The following is a 19,236-nucleotide window of genomic DNA, read 5'->3' on the forward strand; positions in this document are numbered from 1 at the left end:
TGCTGATAGTCAACACAGCCTTATTTCCCAAACAGTAAAATTATATATGAGTAATATGATTTAATTACAAAGCATTACTGAAATTCTGTTTGTGAAGCGCTCTGGGAAATTATGTCTATGAAATCACGAATTTCAGTGTCTTCCAAGCACATAGTCCAGCAGTACTGACCCCTAGTGCACTTAGCCAATACCTGGTGACTGACCTATCTCAGTAGACAACAGAAAAACTCCACAGCAGCTATATCCTGCTATGTTCTGTTTCCTGACTCTAGGAAGTTTTGAATATATCTGGCAGTATGTTAAATCTACCCACAAAAGATCAGGTCAGCTTTATCAATCTTATTCATTGTAATGCTCATAATAAGTTGGAATTTTTGATATACAAATCTCAAATATCTTATTTCTAATTATTTTATGATAGTTACAGTCACACTATGCTATAAATGTTAGTTGAGTCATAAAGATAACTAATAAATTACATAAACCAGAACTGTTCATTAGTCTAATTGACTAGTTGTTTGATTAGCTAAGTTAAAATTTAAAAAATATCCCTGTATATTTCTCTTCAATAATATCCTGCTTTTAGAGAAACTCTTTAATAGCCCTAGTCTGAATCATTGATGCACTGAGAAATCAGCAAAAAACGATGAGCTAATAATCCAATTCAGTGATTCAATATGGCTTTACACTCAATTTTTTCAGTAATATGCATATTTTCAGTATACATAAAAATATATACAATCCTAGTTACCTAACAAAATATACCAACATGACACCTATAGCTGACACATAAGTTAACTATACTGGCCACTGTAATAAATAGATGTAAGAACACATATTTGCTCTGAAGATGATTTTATTTTTTCTTTTGGAGACAATGTTTCACTATGCAGTTCAGGTTGGCTTTGAGCTCACAGTCATTCTTCTGTTTTCAGCCTCCTGAGTACTGGGATTACAGGTGTGCATACCACAATGCCTGGTCTTAAAGATGAATTTTTAAAATCATAGGCTTTGGGCCCGGGAGATAGCTCAGCAGTTTAAGTGGCCACCTGTCAAGCACAAGGACCTGGGTTTCTTCCTGGTCCTGCATACCGTGCCAGCTCCAAGCTGACCACCACCAAAATCAGATGTGGTGGTGCATGTCTGTAATCCCAGCTATGAAGAAGATGGGACAGGAGGATTACTATGACTCTGAGCTTTGTAGCGAGACCCTATACCAAATAAATAAATAAATAAACAATTTTTTTTAATCGCAGCCATCCAGTGTCACTGCTATACAGTTAAAACAAATAAAAGGATCAAACAATTAAAATCAGTAGAATATTCCCTACTATTATGGATTCTAAAAGGTGCTACAATATCCACCAGTTCTAATGCTATCTATACAAGTGCTGACAACCTTTAGGTTAAATTATAGGTTGATATGTGAACCATACTTATGTTTGCGTATAATGTAAATGGAGGAACCAGATCCCCCAAGATGTGTAACTGAATTTAGAATATAAAGTTTTTATCATGCAAAAAAGTGTGCTCAACAGAAATTCCAGGGGCATGAACTATAGTCCCAACTATGTTATTGACTTTGTTTGTGTCACTCAGCTTCTCTCTACACTACTGTTTTCCTGAAGAAAAGAGTAAGGGGATGGAAGAAGGGCTTTAAACCAACAATTCTATTGGCCTTCCTTTCCTGATGAGGTTCTGACATTTAGTGATATACTGCAGACTCAAGAAGGATGTGAAAAGCTGCAGTCAATCAGTATTCAAAGCCACAGTAGTCTTCACAGGCGGAGGTCACCACATGTTTATTAAGGCACCACAAAGACTTATGCACAGTATCTAGAAAGTCGTTTCCAAAAATTAAAGCCACAGTACAACTTCAATCATACAAAGCAGTCAGAGGTGACTCCTTTGCTATGCCTCTGAAATATGGTATCTGCAGAGCACTGAAACTATATATTGTGCTTTCCAAGAGGAGAGAGGGCTAACAAAGCACATTAAAGAATTTCTTTACCAAAGAACAGAGCATAAAAAACTGAAAGTCCTAAGTACGAATACAACACAGTATAATACAGTACTACAGGATGCCATGAATATCAAGTACTGATATTTTTTTAAAAAGTTGAATTGATATGGGCTATAAGTATCTTCTCTAAAGTTCTACCAATAATAAAACAAACAAAAACTTACACAAGAATTTATACTTCGTCTGTGTCGTATATTTAGCATTTGGCTTATTTAATTTAAAATTTCATGTGAGCTATCTTATTTTACTGTCTTTTATTTATAGCGATTACATGTCTTACATGTCTTGATGAAAGCATGTAAAAATGTCATTCATAGAAGTTTTGAACCACAGTCCATGAGAAACAAGACACTTCATGTATAAGAAATGAGGTGAAAGAAAAAACAAATATGAACAGAATATGAAGAGTATGTAATTTTCGAAGCCATTAATAAACAAATTAAAAATTCTAGTACTCCCAGGAGAGTCTAGTTTGAGACAATACTTGCTAAATCCTTTCTAAGGGATTAAGATTTAGGATTAGAGAGTAAGTAATCACCATGAATAGAATCACTGACAAAAAGAAAATCCAAATGAAAAACCTGAGTTCTGGGAGGGCTTTATAACACAGATCACGTGGTATGTTAAATTTTATTAAAGTTTTCTATGCCATTATTTATTGATTTCACATTTATTTCCCTAGGAAATGTAACAACCTCCAAGGCAGAAAACTGAGGATTTACTAAGAGAATACATTCAAATATTTATTGAATGGATTTAAACATATATACCCAAGACATGCATGGGTTTCATGAGACTATTATTTTCGAATTTCAACTCTTTTCTTCTACGTTACAGGAAACAACCTACAGAAACACCCCCAGGGCCACTGTTCAACCCAGCACCTACTCCTTATGCTGCTTATTATCATTTTGCTTTCACATTATTTCCATTATTCTCCCCCCAATTTCCTCTCCTCTTCCTTTTATTTTTACTCCATTTTTTTTCTCCTTCCTAGTTCTTCTTAGACCTAGACCCATCCTGAGACTTCACAAGTAAGGATTATTTAGGTCTGTTAATAACAATCTCCAGGTATATTTCAATTTGAACTGAATCAACTTAAAAATGTGGTTAAATACGCTCAAAGGTACTATACAATATTCTAGAGATGCAGAACTGAGTACCACCTAAATAGTCCAGCAGATTAAAGCACTTTAGACAGACGCAGTGGCCAGGGTTTGATCCACTATGCTGTGCCGGCCCTGCCCCCAGGGTGCACTGAGAGGGAGATTGCTGTGCTCCTGTAATCCCAGCTCTTCTGGAAGCTAAACATGGGAGGATCACTACAAGTTCGATCTATGCAGTGAGACCATGTAGACCCTGTAAACTCTTACTAAAAAAATAAAATTAAAAATGAGTACCACCTGTCAGATTATCCCCTCTGTTAATTCATAGCCTAAGTAGGAGAAAGGTACATACAGAAGCAAATTATATAAACTGATAGTAAAGCAACAGAATAGTGTTACATGACTTACCAAAAAATACGAATGAATTGGGAGAAAGTAGAGAAGGGTTACATAAAGCTGAGACATATAGGTTGGCTTTTGAAAGTTGAATAGGAGTTTAGCAAACCCAAAAGAAAGGTTTGAAAATGAGAACACAATACCTCAAAGTATGCTACTCTGACATGCTGAAGACTGTGAACTAAGTACTAGAAGGTCCTCAGAAGTAAGATGTTTTCTCTCATTTTCTTTTAATCTCCTCTGTTTGCTATTTTTTCGCATAATGTAATCATCACAACTATAAGTCCTATGCCCACAGCAAATCATAAAAGTAGGACTGTAACTGTGACGCTCACTTTTCCTCTAAAGTCCTTTATATGGCAGTTGTCTGGCCCTGTACAAGAAAAAGGAATGCAAAACAAAGAGGCTAGGAAAGAAGTACAAAATACTTTCTTGCAACCAGACTGGTCTTACTCATAAAACCTGCTCTGATGCAAGCAAGGGCAAAAATGACACTCAATTAGTAATGAGCCATGCTCTTATATTGAGATGGCTGGTTCCTTGGCAATAGTTGATGGGTACACATGAAAATTCAGGTAGTGCTTGTCACCACTCTGAAAAATACACTTTCTTTGAGTTGGTGTTTAGAGCCAAGGGCAATTCTGGACACTCAATAATATCACATTCACTTGGACACAATGAAAAGTTGTCAAACTCTTTGTAACAAGTAGAAATAAATAAATAAATATTAGTAGTCTTCATTCTGAATTAATTATATTCAACAGGGTATAACCTGATATTGTAGACTTAATGCCAAAATGTAATATTCCAAAAATGTGGAATCTTAGAGACATACTCTATCAAGAGTTCCCTTCTTATCAAAAAGCTCTTATCACTTAGTGTCAGAGAGGATAAATCTGGAAGGGTGTAGGGATGCCAATACTGCTCGTCCTCTTGTGACATAAAAACAAGGTTAGCCTTAAATGATCTCCTTTCAGAAGTAATAACTTCAATAAACTCTTTAAAGGATAAACATATAAAGAGATAATATCATGCAATTTAAAATCTTTCCTGGAAGCATACTAAGAAAGGCAATCATGTCACTTTGTGTGTTCATATCCTACAAAGACCTGGTACTCACAAACAAAACAAAGAGGAACAAAGCAGCTTTTAGAAACTCAGCTTTTAGCATCTCAGCTTGTAGAATGGTCTATGTCCAATTGGTACCAACAACAGCTTTGAATTGCAGCCAGTGAAACTAAAGACCAGAAAAAGAAGTCAGTACATAAGGTAAAAACAGGAATCAGGAAATGTGATACTTAATCTTAGCTGTAAACTTGACTATATTAAAAGACTTCCAGACAGGAGATTGAATCATAGAGTGCTATACTCACCAGTGAATTAATATACTGATATTTACAGCTAAATTTGTTTTAGCAGGTAAAACAAAGGAAGTGAGTCACCTGGTGTAAGGGTTGAAGGATATATATCTCACTGGCACTGTTCCCTGTGCCTTGCTTCCCAGCCACAATGATCTGAGCAGCTTTGCTCCACCATATCCTTCTGCTATAATGTTTTTTTGTTGACAATGAACTGAACCTGAGAAACTGTAAGCCAAAACCCATTTCTACTTTTTAGTTGTGTATATGTAGCATTTTGTCTCAGTAGTAGGAAATCTAACAAAAAACTGGTACCAGAAGTGGGGCTATCTCTGTGTCTACATCTGATCATGTGGTTTGGGAGCTACTAAAACTGGTTTATGTGAAGTATTTGGAGATGTTGGCTCAGAAAAAAGCTTAATATGCTTCAGCAGACAAATGGTTGATTTTAGTGGGAGCTGAGAAAGACAGAATGTTGATAGGAACTTAGAAATTAAAGGCCAGGCTCAAGAGATTGCTAAGATTTTTAAGAGTGAGAACTCTATGGGTAATATAGTAGAGGAAATAGGTCTTCTATTCTGGCAAAATAAAACAAAAACAAAAAGCTGTTTACATTTTGTCCATGGTCTAAGACTGCGTGAAGAGAACTTTCAGTTGTAGTCTATGTAAGCTGGTAAAGGAAATTTTAAGATGGCACAATATTCAGGCATAGGTACTACTGGGTGTTTTCAGCTAGATTTATAGTGAGAACTGAGAGCAAAAACAAGACCAGAACAATTTGAAAACTTAAATTTTGCCCCCAAAATACCACATTCAACACAGGGCCAAAGAAGGTGTGCTTGCTACAGATACTAGCACTATTTTCTTAAAGTACTTTGTAGAGACAAAAAGAAATATCTTGAGCACATCTCAAAAATCCAACCCATCATATACTCAGGTGTGCAAATATGTCAAATTCATCTGAAAGACATAATGCCATACTCAAGAATTGTCTAGAGAATTGGGTCTCTCAGATTCATTTAAGTGTGCTCAACCCTCTAGGCATGCAAAAATTACTGCTGTCGTGGTCCTGGGGGATGGGATGATGCTCAAACCAGCAGCTGACTTTGGTGACATTCATGTAATATTGCTTTCACAGGTACACAGAATGCAAGACTTGTGGGGTTATGGAAGGTTTCACCCATATATCTGTCTTGCAGGAAGACCTAGAAGGCCAGGCAATGTGCTCCTGACAGAATGGTGTGTAAATCTGTTGGGATGAAACAATGGCTTCAGTGGAGACCACCGGAGGTCCAAAAGGAGGTGCCAGGAAGGTGAAACATCTGCCAAGGTAAGTCACAGGCCAAGAATGGAGACACACTTAGAGAAACTGAAGGTTCATAGTCAAGATTATTGCCTTGAATCTCAAAAGAAACTTTCAATTTGGACTCTAAACAATACTGGAAGAGTAGAGACTTTTAAGAAATGATTAGATTCAGGTTAGCTATATTTTGTTATGTAAAATTAAGAATTTCCTATTGTCTTTCTTTGGAGAAGTATGGTTTAAGATGTATTTGAGTTTCAAATGGACAAGGGGTGAAATGTGATAGTTAATCATAATTGACCAGATTAGCAATTTGACTAGATTAGCAATCCCAGGAGGGGTGACTTGATCATGGTGACACTATGTGCAGAATGTATTATTAGATTTGAGTCCAAGATAGAGATAATGTCACTGAGAAAAACATTCTTGGAGGGTACATACATCTTATTGGCCATCTTCCCCTGTGTTATGTTTCTTGGCTTTCCTAATGTGAGACATTTCACATCATCAGGCCCTTTTACCATGATGTTCTACCTGGGAAGCAGCTGACCATGGACTGAAACTATAAACCAAATGAACTATTTCTTTCCTTGAGTTATATGTGTTAGGCATTTTTTCCAACAATGGGAAAACTAACCAAACAAGTAAACAAGTAAGAACCAATTTTCCATCAATTATCCTTCTCTCCCAAAATGACAGGAAGCTTGTGCTTATAATTTAAATACACTCTATCCTTTCCGTATATCTAACTAAAAGGAATGCCATATACTTAGTATATCTGACCATGTATTAAATCTAAGAACTTTCCTTTCACAGGGACTGTTAGTAAGGAGGAATATGATACTTTTCCTCAAGCACAAAAATCACTTGATAGAAGTAAATGTGAACCAGCACACAGCAAAATACTACAACATTAAGTGGAAGAAAGTTGTTTATACCAAAAAGACCTATCAGTCTGCCAGTCCTAGAATCTCTCTCTACCTTTCTACTGGAACAAACTCCATTTTTTAAACTGCTATCTATGTTTGAGGGCAACCATTACCCTAGTGACTCAATGCCACTATAGGATAACCTGTGATCAGTTATCCTGCATGAGTATTTTAAATGAATTCATTAAACAGCTTTAATAGTCTAATCTTTTTTTTTGTGGTACCAGTGATCAAACTCGGGACCATGTGCTTACTAGGCAGGTACTTAAACCACTGGGCTATCCCCTACCTTATTTATTAGTAAAAACAAAACATATACATGTTGCTTCAATAATAATCCATAAATCTGTTCTCTTAGAAATAAGCATAACTTAACCCAACATAGACAACTAAAACAATGAAAGACTGCGAAAAAGTTCTTCCCCAATGAGTTCAGTCAGTTTTAATCATGGATATCTTGAATAACTTTCAATTATTCTTTTCTAAGAACAGAGAATATTTTATATTTTATTTATTTTAGCATTGTTAACTATCACACACATAGTTAAATTATTGTTTAAAAGTTGCAATGCTTAAACTAAATGCAAACTTATTCCTATAATGTTAAATATTCTGACATTAACAGAACTGCTGCACATAGACTCCAAAAACTGACAGAAGTCTGTGATATTAGAAAGACAGAAAATTTATCTAGTTTTAGCAAATGTCAAATCAGCAGCTATTGCTTTTAAGATTAATAAAAGATATAATGGTTTCTAGATAGCCTCTAAATAGAGATTACTATGAATGGAGAAGTGATTTACCAACAGTCACCACAATGAGATTTCTTTAAAGGTTACAATCATCAGTTATTTAGCTGAAACACTGCTGAGAATGCCTGGTCATTTCTTGAATAATGCATCATGTTCATTGTAGAGTTGATCTGTATTATAACAATACAGATATTCCTAAAATAATAGGAAAAACTATCTGTTATCTTCCAATTGTTTAATATATCATTTCCAGTAAGTAATTGACTTGGGACATATTACACACTGTCACCTGAATGTTCTTTCTGCAAGCATATCTTATAATCTGTATACAATGGGCACCACAAAACAAACTCATCAACCTTTATAGACTGCTAAGGAAAAAAATGATGAATACTGGGTAAAAGATCTTTCTGCAGCAGCAAATTAAAATGATTAAAATTCTATATAGTTGTGTGAGACAAATTTAAATTTCAGCTTTGAAGTTTAATTATTAACATGATCAACTCACCACATAAAAAATGCTGCCTACAATAGGGCAAGTATTTTTCATGTAAATTTCAAAATGCCTTTAGATTTATTCAAGAGATTGCTTGGAGAAGCACAGAGTATAATGTCTACTCTTTTTATTGTTGGATTATGATCTGCACTTCACATGGTGCTGCAGGTTATTTATATGAGCTTGTTTATCCACATGAACTTCTTCAAGGGCACAACATACAAAACCTTAATAAATTAAAATAAATTTCTTTTGATGTTGTTATTTCATGAATGTTTGATCAGAGTGAGGAGGAGTTTTGCATTAAAGAACTGGAGTAATAAATTGTACATATATTGTACAGCAGAACCAGGTTATAGAAAGTACCTACTGCATTCACAGCAGCTTTTGAGAGCCAAGATAAGGCATTACATCGTCACTACGCTCACATCTTCCGCTCTAACATACCACCACCTTACTCATATAGATGGTGCACATGTAGCAACGTAGGTGTACATACTCTACTAGTACCTGGTTGGAATTTTATAATAATAAATTCCACTATCATTTTTCAGGTTCCTCAACACTCACCACAAATTCCTTTCTTTTATCAATAATCCCATGCCCTTTCATAGACTGTGACAAATCTGGAGGCTGACGCTTTTCTTTCTCTTCTTATTCAGCTTACTCAGGATAAGTAGTTACAGAACTGAGTTGATGAAGACCTCAGATTAAAAATAAATTATTATTCAAAGCCTGAAGCTTAGAAAATTTTCACCTAGAATGTTTGATGAAGGTGATATAAAATAAATAGCATTTAGACAAATGACATGATGCGCTTGACACAACAGAACACTAGATAGAAATGTTTCAAATTGTTACGTATTAATACCAGTTTTTAATATAGAATGACTTTTGGAGAGAGAGAGAGAGAGAGAGAGAGAGAGAGAGAGAGAGAGAGAGAGAGAGAGAGGATGCTTACAATGGATCTGGTAACAATTGTAATGAACTTATTTGCGAAACAGGGGAAAGTCATATAATAAAGTTTAGATCTGTTAAAAAAATCTATGATTCTAAACATAATCTGGATTATCACATAAGAGAAAAGTGAAGACACAAGGGTGCCATCACATTTTTCTTTTTTTGAAAGGAAGAAATAACACTGTTTTTATTTGAAGATAACATGATTGTCTAGATACAAAAATCATAGAAAATCTACAAAAGGCCACTAGAACAAATAAGTGGGCTTAGCAAATTGCAAGATTACAGTAGTATAAAAGCACCATTTTTTATATTCAACTGCTGAAAAATTATAAAGTGAAATCTAATATCTTTTTAAAAAAATTTTTAAAGAACTTTATTTATTTGTGCGTGCGTGTGTGTGTGTGTGTGTGTGTGTGTGTGTTTGTGTGTGTGGCCAGCTCAGCCCACCAGGGGGCGGGACTGGCTGGCATGTAGTGCTGGGGGATTGAACCACGGTCCCTATGCTTTGTTAAGCTTGTTCTAAGTGGGTGCTTTAGACCACTGAGCCATCTCACCAGCCCTCTAATATCATTTATAATGATGTCAAAATGTTCAATATCTATAGATAAATTTAAAAATATATGTGTAAGACTTGAACAATGAAAAATGCAAAACTTGGCTATAGAAATTAATAAGGCCCTAAATAAATAGATTATATATCATTCTTATAGATTAATTCAGTGTTACCAAAATGACAATTCTCTTCAAATTAATCTATGGGGGCCAGGGAGGCAGCTGAATAGAATAAGTGTTTGCCTGGCAAGCGCAAGGGTCTAAGTTTAATCCCTGGTTCTTCAAAAAAATAAATAAATAAAATAAAAATAAAAAAAGGACAAATCCATCTATGGACTCAATGCATTTCCTATCCACCTCCCAGAAGGAGTTTTACAGAAAATGGGGAGCTGATTACAAAATTTTTAGGAAAATGCAAAGAACCGAGGATACTTAAGACAATCTTAATTCAAAATATGCTTAAAATGTTGACTTGTAAGAACTTGGAAAATTTATACTATCTTGTTTTATGGACTTAATATAGACCTCAGTAACCAGAAGGCTGCAAACCTAGACATATAGATAAATTGTAAGCATTTAACCTCTGTACACAACTCACTCCTTTTGAAGAAAAAAAATTGAAATGTAAAAGAAAAAGATAAACTGTGTAGTCCTGACCAGGCATGCTCCAAGCATCCAAGAGAAAGAACTGTGGCCATCACATTTTTCTACACTAGATTCCGTCATTACTGGGAAAGCCTAGTCATTGCAAATTCCTTTCAAAATGGATCTACAGGATAATCATGTTCAACAAGTTAATATAATTTTAGTCTCTCAATTTATTTCAAGTTTAATAGTAATATTTTATACTGACATGTTTCTAACCTGTTAAATTTATTTTTTCAACTTGCATGATTTAGAAAAAATGGTTATATGGCCTATGCCTTAGAGTGAAAAAATAAATTTAATGTATATTTACTAGAATAATACTAGTATCTTATTTTGGGAAAATTTACTTCTATTTTAATAGCTAGAAATATCTACTAGTTTTTTTTTACCAAGTTGACATACACATTCTCATGGGACAAGGACTATAAAAGAACAGTAAGAATATACATTCAGGGGCCAGGTAGATAGCTCAGTGGCATAAGTGTCTGCCTGGCAAGTGCAAGGTCCCGAGCTAGATCACTGGTACTGAATAAAAAAAAAAGAATATGCATTCATTTATTTGTTGTGGGTCACCTTATATTTATATCCTGTTCTTGAGTGTTATCTCTGCTATATGTCCTCCTCAGCTTTTTATCATATACTCTCGAGTAATGGTCTGCTAACTATGGCCTATGTGTCAAATTCAGTGGCTGCTGCCTGTCTCATAAATACAATTTTCTTCAAACACAACCATGTGTTTTCATCTATATCCTATGTACATCTGACTTCATGCTATAAAGCCCTTATGGATTCCTAAGCCTAAAATATATATTAAACAACATGCATTTGCTTTCCTTCATTGATCTACAATACCTGACAGTCAAATCTAAAGAAAGAAAGGTTTATATTAGGTCACATTTTCAAGAGATTCAGTATATGGTCAGCTGGCTCCACTAGATACCACCTGGTGGGACGGGGTAGCTTAGTTCATAGTGGTCAAGAAGCAGAGCAGGAAACAGTACCAAAGAGGAACAAGCTAGGGACCATATGTGGCACCAAGACCATGCTTCCATGGCACACCCAATTATTCCCTGGAATGTGATTTATTAATCTGCTAGGCATTTCTTAATACAGTGAAGTTGATATATCAAGATAAACAGTTACATGGTTCTTTATAGAAAATGTTTGTCAGCCACTGCTCTACATGAAAATAACCTATTACAATTTAAATTCAAATTTGGCTCCTCTTATAAGTGTAATGGTATCCTTAAGTAAACACAGATTAAATATCCTTTATCTGAAATGCTTGGTACTAGAATGTTATAGATTTCAAATTATGAAATATTTACATACAGATATTGAGATGTCTCAGAGATGGGGCCCAAGTCTAAACCAAAAATTTATTTGCTTCATACATACACTTTACACAGAGCCTGAAGGTAACTGTATGCCGCATTTTTAAGAATTTTATGCATAAAATATACAGTCATGGTATAGAATTTCACATTTGTGGTATCAAGTCTATGCTTAAAAATATGGAGTATTTTAATATAGGATTTTCATATTAGGGTTGCTCAGTGCTCAAGGATTTACACATGTAGGCACACATGCATGATCAGAGCTCCTAGCATTGAATTTTAAATAATCAGTGCTTTGATTCTTTAATCCAATCAAAATTCTATAAAAGATTATAGCTCTCTCTCAGTACACTGTTATACAACAGCCAAGACTACCAAGACTTTTCTAAAAGTGGTTGGTAAGACGTAATCACATAACTAGAGACTCTCATTCACCTCCAAGGAAGTCATGGACAGCTCAACAGTTCCTTACAATGACCACTTTTATTCTGTTCTCATCAAGGACCTAGATATAAGGTTGGGACATAGAAATCTAAGAGCTCCTCTAGATCATACCCTTTGAATAATACAGCCTTAAACACAAAAAATCCATAGCCAATACCACATACACATCAACAAATACATGCATGCATATTCAAATGCAAAAATCAAAAGTCATTTAGGAGTTTCAGGAACATACTAGAAAACAACTGTCTTGAATATCTGAGTAAAAGACTTAACTTTCTGAAAATAGTAACTTTAAGGAGTAAGCACATCAAGAATTTGAAGAACAAATACATGTTTGTATTTATAACTTTAAGGTAATATGTCTGCAAAGAAACATGAAACATTACCACATTGATTGATTTTTGTGGCCAATAAAATCAATAACTCCAAAAAGGCCTGCTCAAGCTAGACTCTGCTTTCTTACTGGCTTTGCTTACTTAAGGCAGAACCTGTTAGTTCCACAGATTAGCCAACATTCCCATACTCCTCCCATCAAGAAAAATTTACACATATTCCTATGATATAAATTAAACCCCAGAAGCACTTTAATATATAAATCATTTCTTTCTCATTTCTGTGAAATCCTCTATAAAGTAATAGAATGTGTAGGCTGACAGACTTAGAAAATAAAATAGAAATAGAAGAGGTTTATTTCACCTTCACATGGTGTCTTTCTCATGCAGAGTTCAGATTTCCACATTTGTATCCCTTTAAAGGATTTGATATGCAGGAAAAGAAGAAAGGATGATGGTAAACATTTCATCTTAGAGAAACCTACAGACCACCATATTCCAGACTGAACAGTGGTCTAAAACTTACCTTTTACTGATGTGTTGGGTGGAGGGCCTTCCATTCGCAAGTTCCAAGGAGGGTCCCCCTGATTAGCAAAGTCCCGCATTTTCAGATAGCTAATTGTAAGTCGAATGATGGATGCTTTGTCAAGCTGGCTGGTGATGGCAGCAGGGAGAGGCAACAACTTGGCCAATTCATAGAACTCAAAATTTTCTTTTCCCCGGCGGGAACGAGCAGCATCTCGAGACTTCTCTTTTCTCAATGCTTGTAAACTGAAATTAAAGGAGTAGATAAGAGTCATTTAGGATAAATAATTCTGTCACCAAACAGAAACTGCTTCATTTTTATTTCTCTCTTTCCTGAACAACAACAAAGACGAAAAGCTTAGCAAAAGCCACTCAAAAACAGAGTGCCATACGAAAGCAAGTTTCAGGCAACGTCACTTAGAACATTCTACCTCTGGGTTCTCCTCACCAATTAGAGTGAATAAAAATAGAACTTTCCACATTAGATTTGTTTTTTTACCCTCCAATTCCATGTGCATTGAGATATAATCATTGTTTCTAAGACATAGCATAAGTTTATATGTGAGGAAAATTAACAGACTAAGCTTATATGTATATACCTACTTTCAAGCTAATTATTTGGTTCATTAAATTTTCATCAGCAAGAGATCTTTGAACCATCAAAAGGAAACATTTTGAAAAAAAATTTCAATTATCATCTTGGGGAACAAAAGGTAAAGACAAATGCATTTCACTTTGACAGAATCAACAAATATAATGTTGATATGTTTCCAGTCTTCAGTAAGGATCATGACACCTTCAGTCAGATGAAGCAAACATCACACTGAAATAAAGATTTCAATGCAACTCCTGAAATGTGCTGATATCTGGCTGATAAGAGAATTCTATAATTCCTTTCTAGTGGACATATTATTACTGGAAAGATAAATTCTCTTAAGATACTAAAGAACAACCTCTCAGTCAAACTTTAGGGTAACATAAAATGAAGGTTGGAAGGTAAAGTCCTGTGTGTGTGTCGTTAAAATTTATAAACATTATAGACATATTACTTCACAGAAGAGGCAACAGGTGGGATCCAGCATTTCCTTTAACTATTCATGTGCATTTCTGTTTGAAGTGTGCTCACATTGCTGAGGGCAGAATCTGGCACAAGTGAAGCTGTGTATGGCATCTGACAGAATTCCACCTTCTCTGTACCACATTGCTTCTTGTCTGATGAGAAATGCATTCTGAATCAGACCCAATAAATAATTGGGTAATGTGAACAATACCAAGATATTAATAAAGTAAGCTGAACTACCCAAAGTACTTAACTCTGAAAACATTTTACATCACTGCATCTAGCATTATGGCTTCCCACACAGTAAGACAGAGGAAAAAGAGGGCAGGAAATGACTCCAGAAAAATATATTTAAAAGTAGATTAAAATGGGTTTGGCAGTATGGCTCCACTCCCTAACAATACACTATGGTGTATAATATTGCATATTACATTTTTGCATGCCATGTATCATTCACTGAAGAAACTGCACTTACTAAGACACCCAAAATACCTTACTGAATATATGCAATTTTTTTTAAATGCCAAAATGCTCCAGGTGAGATATTTGCTAAGTTAATGTTCCAACAAGGACATCACGCTTACTCTATTGATAAAGTCCTCTGTATTAGGTAACTATGGCTATCACAAGACTAGATAAGTGAATGCTGTTATCTTCAGAGTCAAAGCAGTCTAAGATGATAAACATTTGTCCCTTTGTATGACTGGTGATAGATAACTTCAGGCAAAAACCCGCTTAATATTAGACTAAGAAAAGAAGTGTTGCATCATTTACTTCCTAGCATCTTGGTCTTTAAAAGATGCTACAAACACTCAACTTTTTTAGCTTCACATAAATTATGTGAGTAAAGTGACAGATGTCTCCAAGTATAAAAAAGTATAACTAGGGCACAAGTTAATATATTAGATATGAAAAGAATCTCAGGCCTTCTTTTATTTTTAAAAAGCCTACAACTGGGGCAGGGGAGATGGCTCAGTAGAATAAGTGCTTACCTGGCAAGTACAAGGCCCTGAGTTCAATCCCCAGTGCCGCCAAAAAAAAAAAAAAAAGAAATAATAAAAAATAAAACGCCCACAACTTATCTATCAATAATCAATTAGCTATGACAAAGAATTAACTTTTTTTTCTTTACCACTTATACGCAGGGGATGTGGAGTGGTTCAAGCTAAGTATTTTGTTTTGTTCATGTTCCCGTTACCAATACTATTTCAAAAGGTTTGATAAAAGTTTTACTGTTTTTTGCTCTATGAAGTTGACTATGGTGGAGTTCTAGTCTAGAGCAGAGGTTGCAAGGATCTTTACAGTCAGTGCATGAAGAGGACTGAAGAAGACTGTGGAAACCTGGACACATCCTCTGTAAAAGGACTGTGTATACTTCCACCTCATCACTGTTTTGAGGAAGGACTGTCTGGTATTACCAGGTTTCCAGCATGTCAATTTCTAGAAAAAAAAAAACAATATGAATTTTTATATTATAATTTCCAATTTTAGAATGTTCACTAATTACATGTTTTAAAAAGTGTGCAACCCAAATAAAACATGTCATGGTTAAATATGGTCAAGAACTCATTTTCATCTAGGTAATGCTGGGGGGGGGGCGCTGAGATTTAGAGATAGTTTTACATGGATTTTTTATGTTCGTTTTCTTATGCATGTCACTTAAATGATCATGAATCAACCCATTCATTACCTAATTAACATTTCTAATATGTATAGCAAGAATTTCTCTATGCAACTAGAGCAAAGCAGATTTAGCAATTACCTGAAATTGATATATAAAAAAGATAATAAAAGAAAACAAGAGACAAGAAAAAAATGAAATTAATATAAATGTATAAGGTTTTCAATAGACTGAAGGAAATACTAATCCTCATGGAAGCCAGGAAAAATATGAAAGGGAGGGTATAAGGAAAGTTCACAACTTAGTACTCTGAAGTTCTAGGACCCTGTTTTGTTTTGTTTTGTTTCATTTTAAAAAAAAATGTATTTGGTACAAGGTCTCACTGTGCATCTCAGACTCATAGTGATCCTCCTTTTATTAGCCTCCCCACACTGGGATTATGGGCTTGCACCACCATGCCTGGACTTGGTCCCTGGCTCAGCATGCCTCTGGGGGTGGGTGCGGCAGGGCATGCAAGACCAGGATCAAACCCAGGTCCCTGCACTTGCCAAAGCAAGTACTTAGTGCACTGAGCTATCTCATAGGTTCGCAGGGTACTGTTCATTGCATATGCAATGTGACTGCAGATATAAATTATTTACTGGATCTTTCAGAAAACTAGAAGAAAGCATTTTGAAAGTTTTCAAAAAAAAAGAAACTAGAAATATTTGAGGATATAAAGGCTAAATTTATTTAAACATTATTCAAGATAGAGACACATACTGAGAATTTCATTGTACATTTGAAAACAAAACTGAAAAAAAATCCTCACTGAAAGGGCAAGTCTAAGATCACAGAGATCAATCTAATGGGCTCTGGAAAGTTAGCTGGGAGACAGCTTTTCTACATCCACCTGGGGAAAGGGAATAAACAGGCATGAGCATTTCTGGTTGCCTTCTCTAAATATCGTATTTTACTTACTTTTCTAAAATAGTCCTGGATAGGGCTTATTTTATGCACCTCTATCATAGCTCTTTGTTGTGCTCTTTTCAACCCCTTTCCCTCTTTTCCAACTCTAATATACACTATATCACCCCTCTAGAGTAATCTTCTTGGCCATAATCTTAAAAAAAAATGGTTTCCATGACTCCCACATCACATCATTATGCAAGCACCATAGTTCAGAAGACTTTCAGAATGATATCCCTGCGTCTGTAATAAGTAGTAATTGGTTTGGAGGGGGAAAGCAATAAAATACAGTCAAAGGATTATAAAAGTGGTTGAGAAGCTGGTATAATAGATGAAGCTAAAGACCTTAAGACAGTAATACAGATTGTAGATTAATCTTTTGCTTGCTTTTGTAAAGTAGAGCATACTTATAAGCAATTCTCAAATTGAATTAAAGACTACATTAAAATCTAAAATAAACTTTATTTTTGTACACTCTATACTAAACCAAAATATTGTGGTTGAATTTCTATAATAGTGAAGAAAGAATGTATTGGTTGTACATGAATTAAATGTTACAGTATCAATTTCTGACATCCAAAGTAAACTTCAGGTGCTTAATTAGTTACTTCCTGGGCCTGATCTCCCAATGCTCTAATATTATTGCATTTAGACTTTGGATTATTTTTCTGAATTCACACACCTATAATATTTAAATGGCAATGGAAAACCCATCCCTGAAAAAAATAAACAAAAAAAGAGAATACAAATGAAGGACCATTTTGTATCTGTATATACAAAATAGTTAGGATAGATATACAGCTACTTTCTCTTAATTCAGTGAGAAGAAAGATTTATACTAATAGTGGACAGGATATCATGTCTACATCTTGTACAGCAAATAAATACTAGGAAGAGAGTATTCAATGTATTAATTATTGAAACTGTCCTACCAATTTGATCTGAATCTGTCTCATTGCTATTTCTCAATAAAATTATGGGAACAAAAGAAAAAACGTATTAATTATTGAAAATGTCATTTTTGAAACTGTCTCACTGCTATTTGTTTCTCAATAAAATTAATAAAAATAAATTAAAAATAAAAATAGATTTCAGATAATAGTAAAAAAAGATTTTATTCATCCTTAGAAAAAAGATAGAAATATCAATTCTTTGTAGACTATATTATCATCCTTAGCTCTAATTATCATCAACAACCAAAAAACCCAAAAATTTCAAGACATATGCTTTTTTTCATATACACATAATTTTACTAGATATCATTTACAAAATTATGTGTAAATGTGTATAATTTGAGAGAGATAGTAAGTGATTTTAAGATTCACAATGATCACTAATTATACTACCCAAAAAGGTAATAAAGTAAGATCTACAATGTCCTCTAATAGGAATATAGAGTATGAAGCTGGACTGCCTAGGTATAAATCCTGCCCCTATTATTTAGTAATTATGTAAAGTCATCAAGTTTTTAACTTATAATGCCTCAGTTTTTCTTTTCTGAAAAATGGAATTATAATTTTATAAAGTTATAATTCTGTATAAATAATGCTTTATAAAAGTATTTACCATGGTTAAGAGAACCTGTACCATAACGTCCTCTAACTCAGTTGTATCCCAAATTTTCTGATCAAGGAGATTATGGGGCCACAGAGGAAAGTGATTGACAATGTAGAGTGTGCCTAAGGAGAGTCACATGGAGAGAAAACATTCTCTCAGGCTTTCACAGAGAGCAAATTGGTCAAACAATGGCTGTGACTCATCCACATAGCTGACACTGACAAAGGATCTACAAACAGCTGTACATGGTTTCAGGGTAAATCCTGAGGGGATTTAGCTGACCTTATCAGATACAAACGTTACATTTTTTGTTATATAGGTCTTGCTTTATCTTGGTCTTAACCATCCACCAGAAAAGTATAAACACGAGGTAGAAAAAGTATAGCCATAAGAATATGCTCAGCTGGCAATGGCTCAAGTCAACAACCTCTGACATTGCCAGTCCTGTGGATAACCCACTACTATTATAGTCTAATAGGACTATAATAGTAGTCCTATTGGACTATATTGGATTGGACTATATTGGATTATTTTGCTGAATTCACACACCTACAGTATTTGAATGGCATGGAATACCCACCTCCAACAAAACTAAACAAAATAGGGGGATATAAATGAATGACCAATTAATATATATATATATATATATATATATATATATATATATACAAATTAGTTAGGATAGATATACTGCTACTTTCTTAGTTCAATGAGAAGAAAGATTTGTACTAATATTGTTTATACATGATATCATGTACTAATACTGTTTGTACTATGAATAACTACTATGAGGATAACAATATGCAATGTATTGATTATTGTAACTGTCCTGCTAACCTGTTTTGAAACTGTCTCATTGCTATTTCCTTCTCAATAAAATTAA

The 19,236-nt window shown here is 34.6% G+C and overlaps 1 protein-coding gene across 1 annotated transcript in view; it reads right to left on the minus strand.

Moving 5' to 3' along the window:
- Nucleotides 1-19,236, minus strand: part of Npas3 (neuronal PAS domain protein 3) — an 812,688-nt gene that overhangs the window by 627,230 nt on the left and 166,222 nt on the right. The window contains exon 3 of the mRNA XM_023721834.1: nucleotides 13,169-13,413. Within this exon, the coding sequence (XP_023577602.1) occupies nucleotides 13,169-13,413 (245 nt within the window). The remainder of the gene's footprint in view (nucleotides 1-13,168; nucleotides 13,414-19,236) is intronic.

This window comes from Octodon degus, unplaced genomic scaffold (genome assembly GCF_000260255.1).
Source record: "Octodon degus isolate 3935 unplaced genomic scaffold, OctDeg1.0 scaffold00086, whole genome shotgun sequence".
NCBI classification, from domain to species: domain Eukaryota; kingdom Metazoa; phylum Chordata; class Mammalia; order Rodentia; family Octodontidae; genus Octodon; species Octodon degus.